Source organism: Euprymna scolopes, chromosome 14, assembly GCF_053919585.1.
Source record: "Euprymna scolopes isolate OS-2025 chromosome 14, ASM5391958v1, whole genome shotgun sequence".
NCBI classification, from domain to species: Eukaryota; Metazoa; Mollusca; class Cephalopoda; order Sepiida; family Sepiolidae; genus Euprymna; species Euprymna scolopes.
In genome coordinates this window covers 38,150,198-38,168,756 of record NC_136495.1, presented here as the reverse complement: position 1 = coordinate 38,168,756, position 18,559 = coordinate 38,150,198, and the positions used below count along the sequence as shown (strand labels likewise).

At 31.7% G+C, this 18,559-nt stretch overlaps 1 protein-coding gene across 9 annotated transcripts in view; it reads right to left on the bottom strand.

Moving 5' to 3' along the window:
• LOC145292962 (kinesin-like protein KIF21A) overlaps window positions 1-18,559 on the bottom strand; it is a 267,292-nt gene that overhangs the window by 106,661 nt on the left and 142,072 nt on the right. For 7 of the 9 annotated variants that reach the window (XM_080139175.1, XM_080139176.1, XM_080139177.1 and 4 more), the window contains exons 11-17: window positions 16,896-17,088; window positions 15,111-15,177; window positions 13,402-13,632; window positions 11,125-11,254; window positions 10,065-10,146; window positions 8,848-8,868; window positions 3,363-3,401 (exon numbers count right to left, since the gene is read on the bottom strand). In XM_080139175.1, coding sequence (XP_079995301.1) covers window positions 3,363-3,401; window positions 8,848-8,868; window positions 10,065-10,146; window positions 11,125-11,254; window positions 13,402-13,632; window positions 15,111-15,177; window positions 16,896-17,088 — 763 coding nt within the window. The remainder of the gene's footprint in view (window positions 1-3,362; window positions 3,402-8,847; window positions 8,869-10,064; window positions 10,147-11,124; window positions 11,255-13,401; window positions 13,633-15,110; window positions 15,178-16,895; window positions 17,089-18,559) is intronic. The other 2 variants (XM_080139178.1, XM_080139181.1) reach the window with 2 other exon arrangements.

The following is an 18,559-nucleotide window of genomic DNA, read 5'->3' as shown; positions in this document are numbered from 1 at the left end:
TGTTTTTTTAATTATTAATTAAAAATAATAAACACCACCAAGTATAATTCACATTGAAACAAGCTCAACAAAAATAAGCAACGTGTTCAATAAAAATATTAAATAGAATTTGATTCATTGGAGATTCAAAGGAACATGCAGGAATTGAATCCATGGATTAAATGATAAAAAAAAAAAAAATAAATAAATACAGTTGATTATTGGACAAATGCAATTGAAAACAAGGAAATGATTTGCAATCGTGTTCAAAAGAATATAGTGAATGGATTTTTTAAAAGTGACTTCTAGAATTATTTCATTTTCTTGGGCATCATAAAATTCATGTTTAAATATTACATAAACCAGTTCATATTTGTCCGAATGAAATGAAACCTTGGTCATAACTAGTTTATTATATTCAAAACATCACATCAAAATACTAGGGTCTTTGGCCTTTTTTTCTCCGTTCTACAGCATATGTTCTAGATGGCCTCCATTTAGCTTTGTTTTTTTGGGGGGGCGGGGTCACCCTGTATTACCATTTTAACAATGAAAAGAAAACGAAAACCGGATTATCTCCCTTTGATCAGAAACTATACTACAGGCTCATGGAACCTTTTGGAATAAAATCTATTATCAAAAATATGATTGGCTAATTATTCACCATGTTTATTTTATATATAACAAAGATTTTAGTATTAGCTTATTAGTGTAAAATTAGAATTAAAATTCAATGTTATAAACCTTAGCCAATACAAGGAACAAATTTTTATAAATTCATCAAAAAGCCTATTTGCTTTTGATAAATTTATGAAAATTTGTTCTTGCATTTTCTCAGGTTTATGGTATTAAATTGAATTTATACACATACATAGTCTCTATATAGTATGAAATGTGGAAGATTCTGTACAGCTAATTTACCATATTTTCAAAACTTACTACCTAGCTGTACTTATGTATCAAGCAGAACATTGAATACAAGATGGAAAAAACCAAATTCACAATTTTATTTCAATTCAAGCTAGGCCGAAAAGCTGCTGAACAGCAGCTTGTGATATCAATGAAGCATTTGGCCCAGGAACCACTACCAAATACAAAGCGCAATGGTGATTTAAGAAATTCTGTGGCCGCAATGAGTCTTGAAGATGAGTATAGTGGTCAGCCATCAGATGTTGACAATGATCAATTAAGAGTTATAGTCAAAGCCAATTCATGCACAACTTTTCGAGAACTTACTTCTGAATTAGATGTAACATAACGATTTCAAACTTGAAATTGGAAAGACATAAAAACTTGATAAATGGATGCCTCACAAATTGAACGATAACCAAAAGAAATGCCGTTATGAAGTGTCATCTTTCCTTCTTTTACACAACGAACCTATTTTTCGACTGGGTTGTGACTTACGATGAAATTTGGGTTCTTTACTATAACTGGTAATGCTCAGTTCAGTGGTTAGATGCCAACGAAGCTCCAAAACATTCCCAAAGTCAGAGTTGCACCAAAAGAACGTCATGCTGACCGTTTGGTGTTTCGACAACACCTAACAACAGAAATGGTCCAATTCTCCACGACAATGCCCTACTGCACGTTGCTAAACGAACCCTGCAGAAGTTGAAGGAGTTGGGTTACAAAAATGCTTCATCCGCCATACTCTCACCTACTAACTACCACTTTTTCAAGCATCTCTACAACTTTCTGCATGGGAAATGCTTTAAAAACCTAAGCGATATCAAAAAGCTTTCATTGCTGCTAGAATACAAGATTTTTACTCTTGGCAAGTGTGTGGATTCTGATGGTGCTTATTTCAATCAATAAATTTCTGTGTGAGCCAAGATATGTTCATCTGAATTTAAAATTTAACTGCAAGAACTTGTCAACCTGATAGCTTAAAATGAAAGAATTAAAAAATAAAATGTATTTACAAGGATATTTTGACATCTATCTGAATATTTAAGAGAATTATATCTATTCTTCATTTTTTATATATCGCAGTTATATATTTGCAATCATGAAAATAAAATTTTCATTTTAATATTTGAAAGAATATAGCAAAAATACTTTTCATTTACCAAACATTAAAACTTTATCCTTGGATAAGTTTTAATCCACACTTGAAAGATGTATGTAAAATGTTTGGCCAATGAAATGATGTTAAAAAAAAATATAATCAAACAAACATTTCAATAGCAACTGAAGATACTGACAAATTTGCTTCACAACACCAGCAAAAAAAAAAAAAAAAAGTTTGATGACATCAGCAAAGGTACACAAAAAAAAAAAAAAAAAAAAAAGCTATTAAAATATGCAGACATGCTGTGAAATGGATGGGCATCAACTGGAAAGGAGTAAAAGAGGATTCTAGTTTAAAGTAATCTGTCCCCAAGAATGAAGTTTAAGTGCCACAAGTTGTGATAAGAGTATAGAAGAGTGATTGTAGAGATGGAGGGAAGTGAAACATGGGAGAGGTGAAGATAAGAAAAAATGAAAAATAAAAAAAACGGGAGGGGGGGGGCAGAGACAGAGCAGGGGTGAAGGGAGGGGGATGTTAGGGGAGGGGGAGAGAACAGACCGAGGAGGAGAGAGGATATGGGAAGGGGAGAAAACAGACCGGGGTAGAAGAGGGGATATTGAGGGGGGGGACTAACCGAGGAAGAGAGAGCAGGGGATATGGGGAGGAGAAAACAAACCGGGGGGGGGGGATATGGGAAAGAGAAAACAGATAGGGGAGAGGAGAGGGTAGGGGGAGACCAGGAGGGGGATAGGGTGGGGGAAGAAGAAAACAGACGGGGGGGGGGAATAAGGGGGAAGAAAACAGACGGGGGGGGGGAAGAAAACAGACGGGGGGGGGGAATAAGGGGGAAGAAAACAGACGGGGGGGGGATAAGGGGAAAGAAAACAGACTGGGGGGGGATAAGGGGAAAGAAAACAGACTGGGGGGGGATAAGGGGAAAGAAAACAGACTAGGGGATGGGGGATAAGGGGAAAGAAAACAGACTAGGGGATGGGGGATAAGGGGAAAGAAAACAGACTAGGGGATGGGGGATAAGGGGAAAGAAAACAGACTTGAGGGGGGGGGAATAAGGGGGAAAAGAAACCAGGAAGGGTAATAAAAGATGGGAGAAAAAAAAGATGGGGATGGAGGAAAGAAAAAAATGAGATAGCTGGGTTAAGAAAGACTGGATCAAGGAAAAAGAGAGATGGGGTGGAAATAGAGAATAAAAGAGAAGCAGAAAAGATTTTCAATTAAAGTCAAAAGACATCTTTAAAATGGCAAAAAGAAAAATTGTTTAATCAAAAATCCAAAAGTGCAAATCTCAGAATGCACACACAATTGTTAGGGACAGATTACGGGGAAGCATGTCTGTGATGGGATCCGTTACCTGAAATACTCCACAGGTCATACAAGGAGGCTGTCAGAGCTGTAGAGCAGAGGAAAACAATATGTCGAGAGGAGAATTAGTAGAGTTAAGATTTTAACAAAATTGTTGTCTGAAAGGATGGGAAAGAGGTTGAAAGAGTGGGTACCTAATTATTTAGGGAAATCAAATGCAAAACAAGAACAAAAACAAGAACCGCTTTGGTTACATTAAATCAATATCTCCAGAAAAAAAATTAGCACATTTCATAGAAAAGCATGTTAACCGTTGAAGTATGGAGAGAGAGAGAAAGAAAAGGCTGTATATTTAAAAAGGTCCTTTAAAATGTTCTAAAATATTTATATAAAAAAAAAAAAAAAAAAAAAAAAATCAAGGAAATATTTCAACACAATTCAGAGGAATTTTTCCATTTGTCATATGGACGTTACATAAATTCCATACTGGCTATTAGAAGAAAAGCATTTTCCATTGATTTTGTTTCATTGGACAATCTACCAGAGGTAGTGATGATGTCATATTGAGGATTAAAGTTGCATCAGACAAAACATTTAGACAATATATAGCTGTACACATCTTCTAAATCACCTTTTACATGGCTTGTTGCACTTTGCTTTTCTTTTTTTTTTTTCATAAATTTGATTCTCAGTCCCACTCAAGTGAAACTTTCCTTTAACTTTCATAAATAGCAAGATTAACACACAAGTTTTCAATTTGTTTATAACAAAAAGAGAAATTGAATAAGCAAATTAAAACTGAACATTTTTATAAATAAACTTTCCTTAGAAATTTGAAATTTTAATAAGGGGGATGTTTTGAGAAACAGAACAATAAATTAAATATTGCAACTTTAGAATTACAACTAGACTTTGTAGCCCGTTAAAAAGTAGACAAAAGTTATAGCCTGCTGACTTAGAATGGGTGCTTTATGCCAAACTTCTGGAGTAAATGGGATATTAAAGTAGCTAATCCTATTAATCCCTAACTGTATCGAACAGATGGCATAATACTTAGTTTGCTCCACCATAAAGCCCATACAAAATTTCACTCAGATCGGCTCAGTAATTTCAGAAAAAAAAGTGGAACAGACATACAAAGAGAAATATAATATAGATGTTTTAACTTAAATTTTCTTATCAATTTGTTCCAGCTGGGGATGTACCATCCTACTGGATGCAAGACATTCACCTGCTATGTCATATATTACAGCCAAGAGTTCTTTTTAAGATTATATCCATCCCTTTAAGTGCAATTGTTTGAATCTCTTGCACTTTGTTCACCGGTATATTTAATAGGTAGTTTTGAAAATTGCTTCTATAATTACTAGAATGAGAGAGATCTTCCAAAGATCCCGGCTTTTGTTCATACTGTACATAAGACATTGATGTTTGATTATCTTTTCCTTCTCAGCCTTGTTTAACACAGCAACATTAAGGAAAACTTCTACTATGGTTACTTCTTTCCCCTTGTGCCATATCACTGTCAGTTTTAATGGCTCCATTTTCAAGGTACATACCTGCAGGAATTGCATAATCAGAGGATGAGCATAAACTTGTGAAATGGAAATCCTAAATGATATTCGTACTCATACTAGTGAGTTTGAAAAAAATTGGAACTTGCATCAACTGAAACATTGTGAATATAATTAAAAATTGTTAGAATAATTCAAATACAGATATTAGTGCTTTTAAGAAATAGGTAGCCACATAAGTGCAGCCACGATAGTTGTGACATAAAAGCAGTTTTGACTACGAACAGAAAAAAACAAAATCCAAGGCTTCTACACAATATGAGACAAACTAAATTAGCTTTGAAAGCTAAAACTTAGTTTAGAGTTGAGGTAAAAAAATTTTTTAAAGTTTTAGTATCACCCGCATCGAGGATTGAACCTTCAACCTCTAGAAGTTTCATTTAAAATTGAATTTTACTTATTTTTTTTTTATTTGCAGACTGTTATCCTCATCTTCATAGTTGTTGTTTCACAACATCCCGATTAACTATTCCTCTGGCCTTCATCAGGTTGTTAACTATGACGGGATAAGAATACAGAATCTCTTAACTGTATCCTCACTAATTATTGCCTTCCACAGCTGTTGTCGTCCCACCACATTTTGGCCAACTAATTCTTTGGCCGGCTTTGAGTAGAATTGAAACCACTATCTTCAAAGACCGTGGCACTGTGGATGGAGGCATTGAATCTCAACGGTTCCACTTCCAGGTGAGCATTGTCTGAAGATAGCAGTTTCAATCCTACCCAAAGCCAGCCAGAGAATTAATTGTTGAGACGACAACAACTATGGAAGGCAGTAATTACTGAACATACAGTTAAGAGACTTAATTTAGAGTTAGGTTAAAAATTTTAAAATAGTTTGGTTTGTATTGTGTAGATTGAAGTTTGTTAACATTTGTCAGTGTCAAAAGTGTTTGGGGAAACTATGAATTGATGATGTAAGTACTGAAATTTTCTTGTATACCTATTCCTAAAAGTACTCAGATGGTTTTAATCTTGCATGACAGAAATAAACATGAAAATATTTTGTTAAAAAAAAAAAAAAAAATTCAGAATTTCGTATTTACAGTAGAAATTTAAAAAATTGAAATAATTTAGTCCCGACATATGCAACACATTTTTTTTTCAATAAAAAATATTACTATCAACATTATACTAGCAATAATAAAACTTAACTATTGGAACTAATTAAATTAGTCTACATATAACATATACATTAACTGTTTAAACAAATACGTATGAGAGGGAGGTTGAATGTACAACAAACCAATTATAAAAATCGCAAATGACTTATGAAAATGTTTAGTAAACTAGGATTTATCTCTCTTGAGATAGCTATGTTGACAACATATCAGGTCATCCCATAAGTTTTCTCTGGATTTTAATTCTCTGAAATTTAATACTAAGAAGAAATGGCTAATAAACCTATTATTCATACTAGCTTTGTTTACCGAGTGTTATCCTAGATATAGTGATGTCATTTCAATTTTATTTGTTTGCACATTTTTAAACTTACAAAAAATAAAATCTTAGTTGTGAAGATATTTAATGTAAAATAGTTGTCCTGCTAACTGATTTTTTTTTTTTTTTTTTAAATGATTTAAAATGTTGCACTAATTAAATTTTTAAAATAAATTGTAGCTAAGTATATTCTATTACCAATAACATGGTACAACTATAACAAATGAAAATTGACTAATTGGAAGCAAAGTTTAATTTGTCATCTTAAATGCTATTTGGGTCAGATTTTAAAATTTGACGAGAATTTTATGAAATTATGTTTCTGATTTTTTTTTAGACAAGAATTGAAAAGTTATATTATTACTATTCGGACTACTGTTCTCATCTTGAGTTATTTTCAATGTTTCAGCCATATATAAACTAACTTTTTCAGGTACATCTTGAACTTGGAAATTTGTACAGAATTCCAAATGGATTTCTTCATTTAATTCATAAGGGTAGCATGCTCTTGTTCTTTCAGCCATAATCAGGTAAAAATCCTTATTCGCAACTGTGTTCTTAATATTACCTGCATTGAGGATTGAACCTTCAACCTTTAGAAGTTTCATTTAGAATTGAATTTTACTTATTTTGATTTATTTGCGGACTATTATCCTCATCTTTATAGTTGTTTCACACCATTTCGGTCAACTATTCCTCTGGCTTTTGTTAACCGCAACAGGATAGGAATGCCAAGTCTTAACTGCATCCTCAGTAATTACTGCCTTCCATAGTTGTTGTCTCACCACGTTTTGGCCAACTAAGCCTCTGGCCGGCTTAGAGTAGGATTGAAACCGCTATCTTTGAGGACCTTGACACTGTGGAAAAGGCATTGAATCTTCCCAGTTCCAAGTGAGCATTGTCTGAAGATAGCGGTTTCAATCCTACCCAAAGCCAGCCAGAGAATTAGCCAAAATGTGACTACAACTATGGAAGGCAGTAATTACTGAGGATACAGTTAATAGATTCAGCATTCTATCCTGTCGCAGTTAACCACCTGATGAAGACCAGAGGAATAGTTGGCCGCAACATTGTGAAGCAACTACTATGAAGATGACAACAGTCCGCAAATAAATATACTAATTGCTCATCCCAAACGATTCCAATAATAAAATAAATTATTTTATTGCAAAATTGGGTTCAGTACAGAATTCCAAGTTTGACAAGATACACCTGAAGCAGCTTGAAGGTTAGATCGGCTGAAACATTAAGAACACTCAACATGAGAACAATAGTTCGAATACAAATTTTATAAAATGTGTTTTTGGACACAATAAAATGTTAATCCACACACAAATTTAAAATTATATGGGTAAAAACTGTTAAAACATGTCCTAAGTATGTTAAATGTTTTACAAAATATTCCTCAAACCATACCAGCGTTTATCCACATCTTCAATAACTTGGAGGTACCTCCGCTTCAAAAAACGGTGTCTTCGAAATTTCTCTGCAGATCTCAATTCTCTATTTATGGTTATTTTCAGACAAATTCAGGCAATAATTTTCAAAGATTAGAAACTTTTCCAAATTATTGGAGATTAGGGTGAATAGTTGTATGATTTTCACAGAGTAATGTTACAAGTAATGTTACAAGTAATGTTACAAGTAATGTTACAAGTAATGTTACAAGGAGCTCTGCAAAGTTAACAGGACATCATGATCATATTCAAATGTCTATTTCTGAAGGTTTTAACGCATCTACATTTTTTTTATTCATTATTCTAATCCACAAGTTGAGCGAACATTTTGAATTATTTTGGCGGCTTTTTGAAATTCAAAACATTGCGGAGCTTGAATACTTTTTGAATACTTAAAAAGAAAAAAAACTCTGCAATCAAAGCAACTCGAAATATTCACTTATGAAGAAGAATACTTAAATGAAAATGGATATTTCACTCTTGAAGAATGATCAGGATGTCCCCATCTTGCAAATTATCTTCAGACAATTCATGAGATGCTCATTTTTCCCAGATTAGAAATTTTTCTACTGTTAAAAATTATGAACAGTTTGTATGGTTTGAGGAAAACTTCAGTGCCAACTCTTCAACTGATATTGTAGGCATCCCTTTAAGCAATACCACAAAAAGCTCTTCCAACTTAATTGAACATTCTGGTCAGTTTTCAAGGGCAAAGTTTTTATTAATTTTGTAAACTATCTTCTGCATATTTTTCTCTAAGGTGGGTGGAACATTTAAAGTTATTTTGATTGTGCTTAAAAAAATAAATATATATATATATTATGTAGCCTCAAATATTCATTGGATATTAAGGTTTTCAACAAAAAATTAATTTTTAATATAAAATTTAATGAAGTTAACTGTCTAAAAACATATACAAATTAGTTTTTTAAAAGATTTTATCCAGACATAACCTATGAGATGACTAAGTTAATTTGATAAATTACAAACTACATTTCAGACGCACATTTTAAAACATACACGGGATAAACACAAACACAGGGGAAAAAATTAAAGGACTTACCTAAATCACATGAACTAAGGTCTAGAAAATAAAAAATAAACAAACCTTGAAAAAAAACTTGAGCAACTTTGTATTATTAAAAGAAACTAAATATTCTTAATTATATGATAAAATAAGACTTAAAATTAAGTATTGTTTGAGAAACTTTTAGATGAGGATTGATGAGGGGAAAATTTAGGAAATGATCAAAAGGAGAGAGATGCATTAAACATGAAATTTTGATAATCTGATGGCTGGGAGTTCAATTTTTGTGCAGGTCAGCAGATTTTCATTTTAACTTTAATTGCACCAAAATGTAAATTTTCACTATTATATAGATAGGGTTGAGAATAACAGGAGCAAAATGTTAACATTTTAAAATGCTAATAATGGGAAACGTGAAAAAATATTTTCAAGTAGGTTTCGTAAATAATTATACAATCTTTGGTGCTTATCTAAAATAATCTAGAATAACGGTTAAGGTAAAAGTTTATTTAATTTATATCCTCTCAGTAGTTTTATATGGCCTTGATTGTATTACATGGACTAAACAACTAGCCAGTTGCATTGAGATGTTTCAAAATCATGTAAGGTGTTTCATTACGGGACATTGCCTGATCAAAAAAAAAAAAAAATTTTAAATATAAATAAAATCTATATCATGTATGTAATGAGAAATCTGTATTATGCCACAAACGAGACAATCTTGGTTTATAAAATTGTAAATAACAATTACGTTTTCATCCTGCAAATATTAAATGATTATCTGTCTTGTGGTATATTCCAAATTGAATAATTTCCCTTCACATCAACGATATTGAAATTTTTTTTCAGCATTTAGGATTCAACTTGACTTAATTTGGGGGTGGGGGGGAGCTTTTAATCAAACTGAAAATATCTACCAACGATTGTTATCTAAAAAAATGTAGTAAATGTTATTTTGATTGCAAAACTATTTAAAACAGGAGACTTCAATGGTATGGTCACATTAAAAAAAAAGGGATAAGAGTTCTTGGGTTAGTAGTTGTAAAACAGTTGAGATAGAAGAGTAAGTTTACAGAGCAAGGCCAAGGAAAACATAGAAATGATAAGAATGAAAATGAGAGAAAGATGGATAAATAAAGACCTGGGCAGAGAGATTGGTGTGGAAGTCAATTTTTTAAAGCCATTCAATACACATCAAAATATAAAACCCGACATTAAAACCAAATACGATTATGATGTTATCAAGCACTCACCTTCCTCTTCATCTGTGTCTGTATTTGAACCCATTAACTCAAACTCATCAAGGTCATCCTCTTCATCAAGATCAACCATTTCCTAAATGAAAGAGGGGAAAATATTTAATACAAATTTAAGTAACAATCAAACTTGAAACAATTTCTCACTACTAGTAGTGAGATTCATAAAGAGTTCACAAGTGTATCCTTCATCTATTATAAATTGCTGCCATGCTTTAAGTTTTCTATTCTACAGATGTTTGACAAAAACATCAATCCTATGATATTATAACACCTTTGTTTAAACTGAAACATTGTAGTTTCAGAATATATCTGGTTATGGCAGTCTATTTCCAAAACTCTTGTAGGAGTGTCAGGCATATGTATTGTCATTCTTTAGAATGGCAACACTGATGCAGACCCCAAAATATTACCAAACCAGTTTTGGACACAATAGATACTGCATTTTGTTAATAGCTCACAAGAAAGTGCATTTTCACATTCGGCACAAGATGAAATTTTTTAAATTATGCTTTATTTTTTTTTTTGCACTCCATCTGTGGTGATCAGGCCAAAAGAGGTGGAAACCGAGAATATACAAACATGAAATTTTCTTTGTGTATTACTTTATACATTGGATTAAAATAGATTTTTTGGAAGACAAAAAAAAAAAAAAAAAAAGACTCTAAACAGACAAAAAGGTATTGATGCATTATAATAGAATTTCAAACAAATGCATTACAGATAAAAAACACTATCACATACTCACATGTCATCATCTTGGTAAGTTTTTTTATAAAACATACCTGTATTTATATAATAGTGCTCAATAATAAGTAGGCATATATATTTAGCTTTTATTTATTTTTTTAATTTATACAAATATTTGTGCAAGCATGTTTCAGTTATAGTCTTATTTTGGTAAAACCTCTTTAGGTAAGATGAACAGTGATTCATCATCTTTACTTTCTTTAACCAAACTGAGGCTAATAAAGTCAAAATAAGTTTAAAAAAAAAAAAAATGTACATAATGTAGTCAAAACTTTTACATAATTTTTTTTGTAAACAATATATTTACCTCTCCCGCTGTATATTCTTCATCAGATGGAACCTCTCCTTCACTAATAAGTTCCAACTTGTGTATTAAATCAGCAGTATCTTCATGGTGTCGACCATCACCGTTTTCACAAATATTCTCTTTGTTACTCCTATGATTAAAATAAAAAGTTAGCCCAAATTAGTCAAAAATTATTCAAATTGATAACTTTAAATACTAACTCCACCTACCCAACATTTTACTTTCAATTTTTTTCAACCTCCTCCTTCCATATCTGTCTTTTTTTTTATTATTCTTTCTATTTACTGTGGATGTGAAACATCAATGTATAACTAAATGAACATTATGTGTGTTCTAGTTCTTAATTAGTAGTGGTGGTAGTAGTAGCAGATACTTTGGGGATAGCAAACCACTTCCTCTGAATATCACTAAGCAAGAAAATGTTAATTGGTTGTTTTTATTTTATGGCATATCAACCCTTTTTAGATCATTTAATGCCGAATCCAGTAATTTTGAAGAACAATTTTTTAATAGAATATATTTGTTTTTTCCAAGTCGGTTTCTATTTAACCCATAGTTGGGACCCTAACAGGTACTACCACTCTGGGTCAGAGTGGACCTGGGAGCAATAGCAATCAAAGGGTGGCTTCACACTCCCCAAAGCCCACAAGCTGGAGTCTCACCATTGGATATAGTTTTAGGTCATATCCAGGACCAATAAAATGTTGAAGTGGATTAAATGTTTGATAAAATTGATTAAAAATATTAAAAAAATAAAATGATCAATATTTTTGTATGAAAAAAGCTACTTAATGTTTGCATTCAATTACTTTGACTGGTTTTGTAGTTTCAGGTTCTTGTATAGCAATTGATTTTAATTTTCATGAGGGGAATATAAGAGAAGAGTAAAAAAAATCCCTAGGATGTTCAATACACAAGTAAAAGTTCAATATGTCTCATAGTTACAATTACACAATTAGGTAATTTACTATTTTATGGGTATTGTTTATAGTAAAATGGATTTTGATCTTGTCTATTTTCTTTTATTTTACCTATCTGCATAATATACTAAGGCAGTTTGTGTTTCTATGCACATTATCATTTTTAAAAAAAGTGGATTGGTTGATCAGAAAATATGGTGGTTAATCTAACATCCAATAGTAAAAAACAAATCCGATTTTGCAGCGTCAAAAATATAAAGGCAGGTAACTTACTTCCAGTTATGGAATTGAATAAATCAAGAATTTCCACTGTACTGGCAAATTGTTTCAGTCGATATTAACAGTTTACTATATGGGTTTTCATTTTCCTTAGTAGGGGCCATCACCAGGATTCATATGTACAAAAAAACAAAAAGCCACCCCCAACTGGGAATAGTTTTGTTGCAATCTTAATTAAGTATTAGTTTTTTTTATGGGTCATAATGTCCTATTATCATATGTAACACACAAACTATATTATCAAGTTATATCAGTACAAATATGATGCCCATATTAAGGAAAAGTATTTCTGTAGTTTTGCACTATTGTGTTATCTGAAGGAACTTTGTGTTAAATTATATTTGAATAGAAAATTTTATTTAAGAGACAAGATACACAAAGAGAGACAGTTGATGCATCCTGGAATGAAGAAACACAGAAAAATGAGAATTACTCTTTCTCTAAATGCTCACATATGTTAAAAATATTGAAGAGTGATTAAGAGAGAACAATAGAAATACATAGACAAGAGAGGGTAGGTAGGTAAGTTTTTGTTTAACGGCACATCAACCCTATAGGTCATTTCATGCCATAAAAGGTGAAGAGAATATTCTTCATTTGAGACTTTGGGCAGTGGTTTGCTTTATTTTCAAATAAGTTCCAAAAGTTTAATTTTTCTCAGGAAATCTAATATTTTGTAAGGTGTTTCTTTTTCAAATATTGTTTTAAGGTTTTGTTGTTTGAAATATTTCATACGAATATTTTCATATTTTTTACATTTCATTAATATGTGTTTAATGGTTAGTGGTTGTTGGCAGATTCTGCATTGAGGGATACTTTCTGCTTTCAGAAGGTATTCATATGTTAGTTTTGAATGACCAATTCGGATTCTGGTGAATATAGTGTCTACTTTTAACTAAGTAGGAGATAGGCAACTTGTTTAATTTAAAATTACAGTAATTAGATGGATTTTTTTTCAGACAATTCCAAAACTAAAGAATATTTTGGGATATATTTTGTAGCATTGAATTATATAGGAAAACTATCAAAGAAGTAAACATGGATTCATTCAGCTTTAGTATAATTATATATTACTTACTCTTGGCCATCACCTCCTGTTCGGAATTTAATTTTCTTTTTCAATTTTTTCAAGTCTTCTGTTGCTTCTTTCAGCAGTTCGTAAGTGTCTGTATCCGGCATATCAGGAACTATGCTGAATGGAGAGGACATAGGGACATGTGACATGGGGCTTAAGGCAAGCCGAGATTTGGCTCGAGTCGCACTTTGTTCAGCCACTTTGTATAAAGACTCAGCTTCTGTTAATTTGGCACTGGAATGAAAAGTCAAATAAAAGACATTAAATCCTAATAAACATCGTCTTTGGAAATTATAAAATTCTGTATCATCTCAGAAACGATCTTACGCCAATTGGTTGTTGATGTTGAATCCTTAAAATTAAAGTAAATGATACTCCATAATTTATTTTACTATATTTTACACTAATCAGCAAATGTTTTGAAGTGGTTATTTTTCTGAATAACACAAAAAATTAGTTTTGGGACAGAAATCTGTAACATGCAGCTAATATGAGTTTAACATTTCTATGTAAATAGTGGTCATTATAGTTTAAATATAAAATGAGATAAATTAATAAATATTAAATACTCAGAACGTAAAATTGTGCTACATAGTTCAATACAAATAAAATCAGATTGTAAGAGAATCTTTAATTTACTCCTTCAGTCTAACACCTCTTGGCAGAATGTTTTTTTTTTTTTTGCCTCATTTCTTTCAAATATAATCTTTTGTTGACTTATTGAGTGAAATTACGAGTTCCTTTCTCACACCATTACAATAATTATATTCGAAAATGAGGCTACATCAAAGGGGGATTACTCAATCTTGTTCAGGGTTGCCAGATTGGCCATTTTTAAGCCAAATTGTACAAATTTGCCCTATTTTGGAGCAGTTTGGCCCTCAAAAACTTGTAGTTGGCTTTTTTTCAAAGTGTATATATATGGACTCTAAAAAAATTTAAAAAATAAAAATTAAAATAAAAAAAATTGATATGAAATTGCATATCCTGATTTATTTAACTAAATAACAAAAACATTTAAAAACAAAGCCTACTTTTTATATAAATAATTTTTGCTTAAAACCTATTTATAAAAAATATATTCTTTTATTTAACGCACACAGCCTTGCTTGGTCATAAAATACGGTTAAATATATTTTAATTTATGCAGATTCTATATTTATTATTACAGAGCCAATTCTCTATTGCATATTATACCAAATATATAGTACCGATTTCAAAATATTACAAAACAAAAATGACTTGGGCTCTATTAGCAAGAATCTAAACCAAAACATTTAGCGCTCCAGCAGCGTTCCCTACCATTTGAGCTATCAACAGATAGGTAAGATCCAAATTAAACTACTTCAAACTGAATTTACCAAGTCATGGCAGACTGAATAAGAACACTTATCCTCATAAATTAAAGAGTTCAGTCCGAAATCATAGAAATTTTGGAGCTCAACAAAATGCACCTGAAGTTTGGAGTTTATATTCTTTTAAGATGTCAGAGTATGCTAATATGGTCAACCAAGCTCATACTATTTTTTTCTGATGAATTGTGTTATTTTAAAAAAAAAACGTTGTCAGTCTACCCTACTATTCAACCATAACTGGAGGAGAACCAAATGGATGTATATCTTATCCAGAAGGTATTAGTTTATCATTACATGGGTTTTAATTTTTTTATCAAACATAAAAAAATTAAAGTCATCACCAAATATGTTACTTACCGAAGTATTTCTGCATCTTTGATATGATCTTGTATCATTGAAGTGATGTATTCATTATTTACTGTGTCTGAAAAAATAATTATATTTTTTTAAAGTTATTTTCTGTTTATTTCATCAAATGTAATAAAGACAATATGTGACCAGTTGGGTCACCCATTGAGCCCGGGTTAGTTTATTTGAATTAAAAAAAAAAAAATTAGTTTGCAAAACTTGTTTAATTGTTTAAAAAGACAAAATTTAAAAATCAATCTTTCTGTTTTCTATATCACTTTTTCTTCAGCTATGGGTTAAATAGTATGAATATTTTGGTGATATTCACTTTTGATTATAATACACTATTCTGATCTCTATTCTTTCCAGGAGAAAGAGATGGAAGCAAGTAATAGACCATGTATAGAATAAAAGTGTTTTTTGTTTTGTTTTAAAGTATATTAACTCTTTACAGGATCAAACGTTTTGGCAAATGATTTTATGCTTCAAGTTCTTTATATAAGTACGGCACAATCATATTGACACCAGCTCTTATTAGATCAAAATTAAGCAACGCCGAGCCTTGCCAATACCAGATGGGTGACCATTTGGGAAGGCAAGGTGTTGTTTGTACCACGAGGTAAAATATCAGGTTGGGAAACAGGCACAGTCTATCCTTCTCTTGAGGGTGGATGGGCCTCTCTTAAGCCGTGGTAGGACCCATCTAGTGATGGCATCACGATAAAAAATACCCTTGATAGCCCAAGCGAAGCATCAAGTATTCAGCTACGGACAAGATTTGAATTGCACTACAAACTCATGTAGTGAGTTCAATCTCAGCTGCAGTCGCATGTTACTTTTTTTTCGTTATATCTTCAAATATTTATTCATGTTTAGTTTGGTTGTTTTGTAGAGAATATTTTCTTTTGGTTTTGCAGAACAGGATTGAGTTTTGAAAAAGGGAAAGGAAAAAAAAATAACATCAATGTCTGGTGCATTTTAGATCAGTAAACCAGTATCTTTAGACAGCCTGATCTGGTAGCATTAGATAAAATAAGAGTGGTGGAGGGGGCAGTCAAATAACATATGAGAGAGGGTAAGTGTAATAGACAGAAATTTATTAACAAATGAGCAACTTGATGGGTATTGCAAATTACAGCTAATTAAGACAATGAAAATATAATTTTTTTTTTTTTTTCTTAAATATAATGAAAAGAAAAAAAAAAAAAGCCTCCGGTAAACAAATGTTGATTAACTCAGTTGTACCATAATAGATAATGTAAAAAATTTCCAAACCTTTTATATCTATACTAGCAGGGCTACCAGACATTGCCAGAGGTAAAAGTGTAACCTATTTCTATTAAACCTTCTCTGCATTTCTCTCTCTATTCATCTATCTTTCTCTTTTTCCCTCTCTTTGATCACCCTCTTTTTCCTTTGCCTAGTCAATTCCTTTCTAGCTGGACACGCAAAACTCTTTCCCCTCTTTTATATAACAAATTCTTCAGGACAAAAGTCTGCATTTTCATTACAAATAAATACATAACACTGAAAAACCCTCCTGGCAAAATCTGGACCAGTTGATCCTCAAAGAATAAGCAATTTCTTTTAAATTTTAGATATTATGCATCCAGGGAAATGCTGATAAAGGAAATACCAACTTTGTGGATGTTTGTTTTGTATTTTTTGACTAGTTTTTTTTTTTTTTTAGTTTTAGCTGGACATACAAACATACACACATGCACATACAACTGCATTTTATATAATAGATCATAAAAGTTGATTTTAAAACCTTGAAAATCAGGAATTACTTACCACCGGTGAAATTCTGTTTATAAATAGCATTTTCTGTAACGAGATGCGTGTTGCGTTCCGTCAAACTTTCTACTGTTTGACTCATAGCTTTGACTCTCTGCCGAAGCTTCTCATTTTCACTTTGTAACATGGAATTTTCCGTGCATAAATCATTGATTCCTTCTACGCCATTAGAATCCACAATACGTTTACCCTACAGAAAGAAAAAATAAATTTTGTCTCAGATGAAAACCAATCAGTCAAATTAACTTATATTATTTACAAATATTAATTTTAACATGGTAATTATTCTTTTCGTAAATAATCCAATATATGGTCGGAATTTATAGACTCTTATTGATATGGTCACATGCAATGCTCAAACGGAGTCATCAAGATAGCTCAAATTTAAGTAGTTCCTGGTAGGCGAGGGAGAAGTAGACTTAAATTGCCTTGGAAGAACAGCTGCAGACCGATCACATAGCATGCAGTTGATCCTAATGATACCATATCTAAGAGGTATGAAGTGAGATGCCATGCGTTTAACTCGTCAGCGATCTGGACAGGTGCCCATCAATGTGTATGATGTCCCCTCTATAATGAAAGACATACTGATGATGAAGTGTATCTTCGAAATGTATTATAAATTTCAATATAAATTTAAAACAAAATAAATATCCATTTATTTTGTAATAACGCATTGTTTTGGCTTCAAACGTATCTAATACGTATTTATTTTATTCAAACTCAACCAGCACTTCTATCAAGGAACACAAACCCTAACGTTAATACAAATTATTGATTTACATCTAAAACCATTCCGAAACAAATGTATTTCATGTGACAATTGTCCATTTAATCCACAGGATAGCATGCTCTTGTTTAGTCATCCATGGCCAGGTAGAAATCTTAAATAATTTCCAATTGTTTTACTAGTATTGCTCATTATGAGATTAGCATCCAAGATAAGAATGGTAATCTGAGGTTCTTGTAAAGATGGTTTCTGATTTTTTTTTTTTTTTCTTACTTTGAAGATTTTAATCTAACCTGGCTCAAAAGTGTTGGATAGGGTCCATACCTAGTGACTGACAAGTTCAAGGAAGTTTGTTTTTTAAATTCCATTTTAATACCCCATCCTCCTTAGGTTGTTATTTTTTTTTTTTTTTTAACAGTATGTCAAGCCTTTATAGGTTATTTAATGCCAAATCCAGTAATTTTCGTAAAATAATTTATGCACCAAGTTTTTTTTATATCCTCAAATATTTATTCATGGTGTTTAGTTTAATTGTTTTGTTGAGAAAAATTGTTGAATTTGTTTTCTACTTTGTCAAACATGAGTTTTGTACAGGAAAAAAAAAAAAACATCAATGCTTGATGCATTTTAGTTCAGGAAACCGGTATTTTCAAACAGCCTGTAATGATAAGACCAAGCAGCCACTCCTATTTTTTGCAATGGCTCTATTTTACATAAATAAGAACTTGTTTTATTATTACTTCTGTTAAATAGACTTGCACATTGAATCTGAAAATCTCTTTAGTTAAAGCATACTGGATCCAGTGAGCTATTCTTATAATATAAAAATAATCCAAACAGAGACAAAAAAAATCATAATCCAATTGTGAATATTAAATGTAGTTGTTCCAAGCAAAAATTATCAGTATCAATCCAGCCAGAGAAGCTTTGA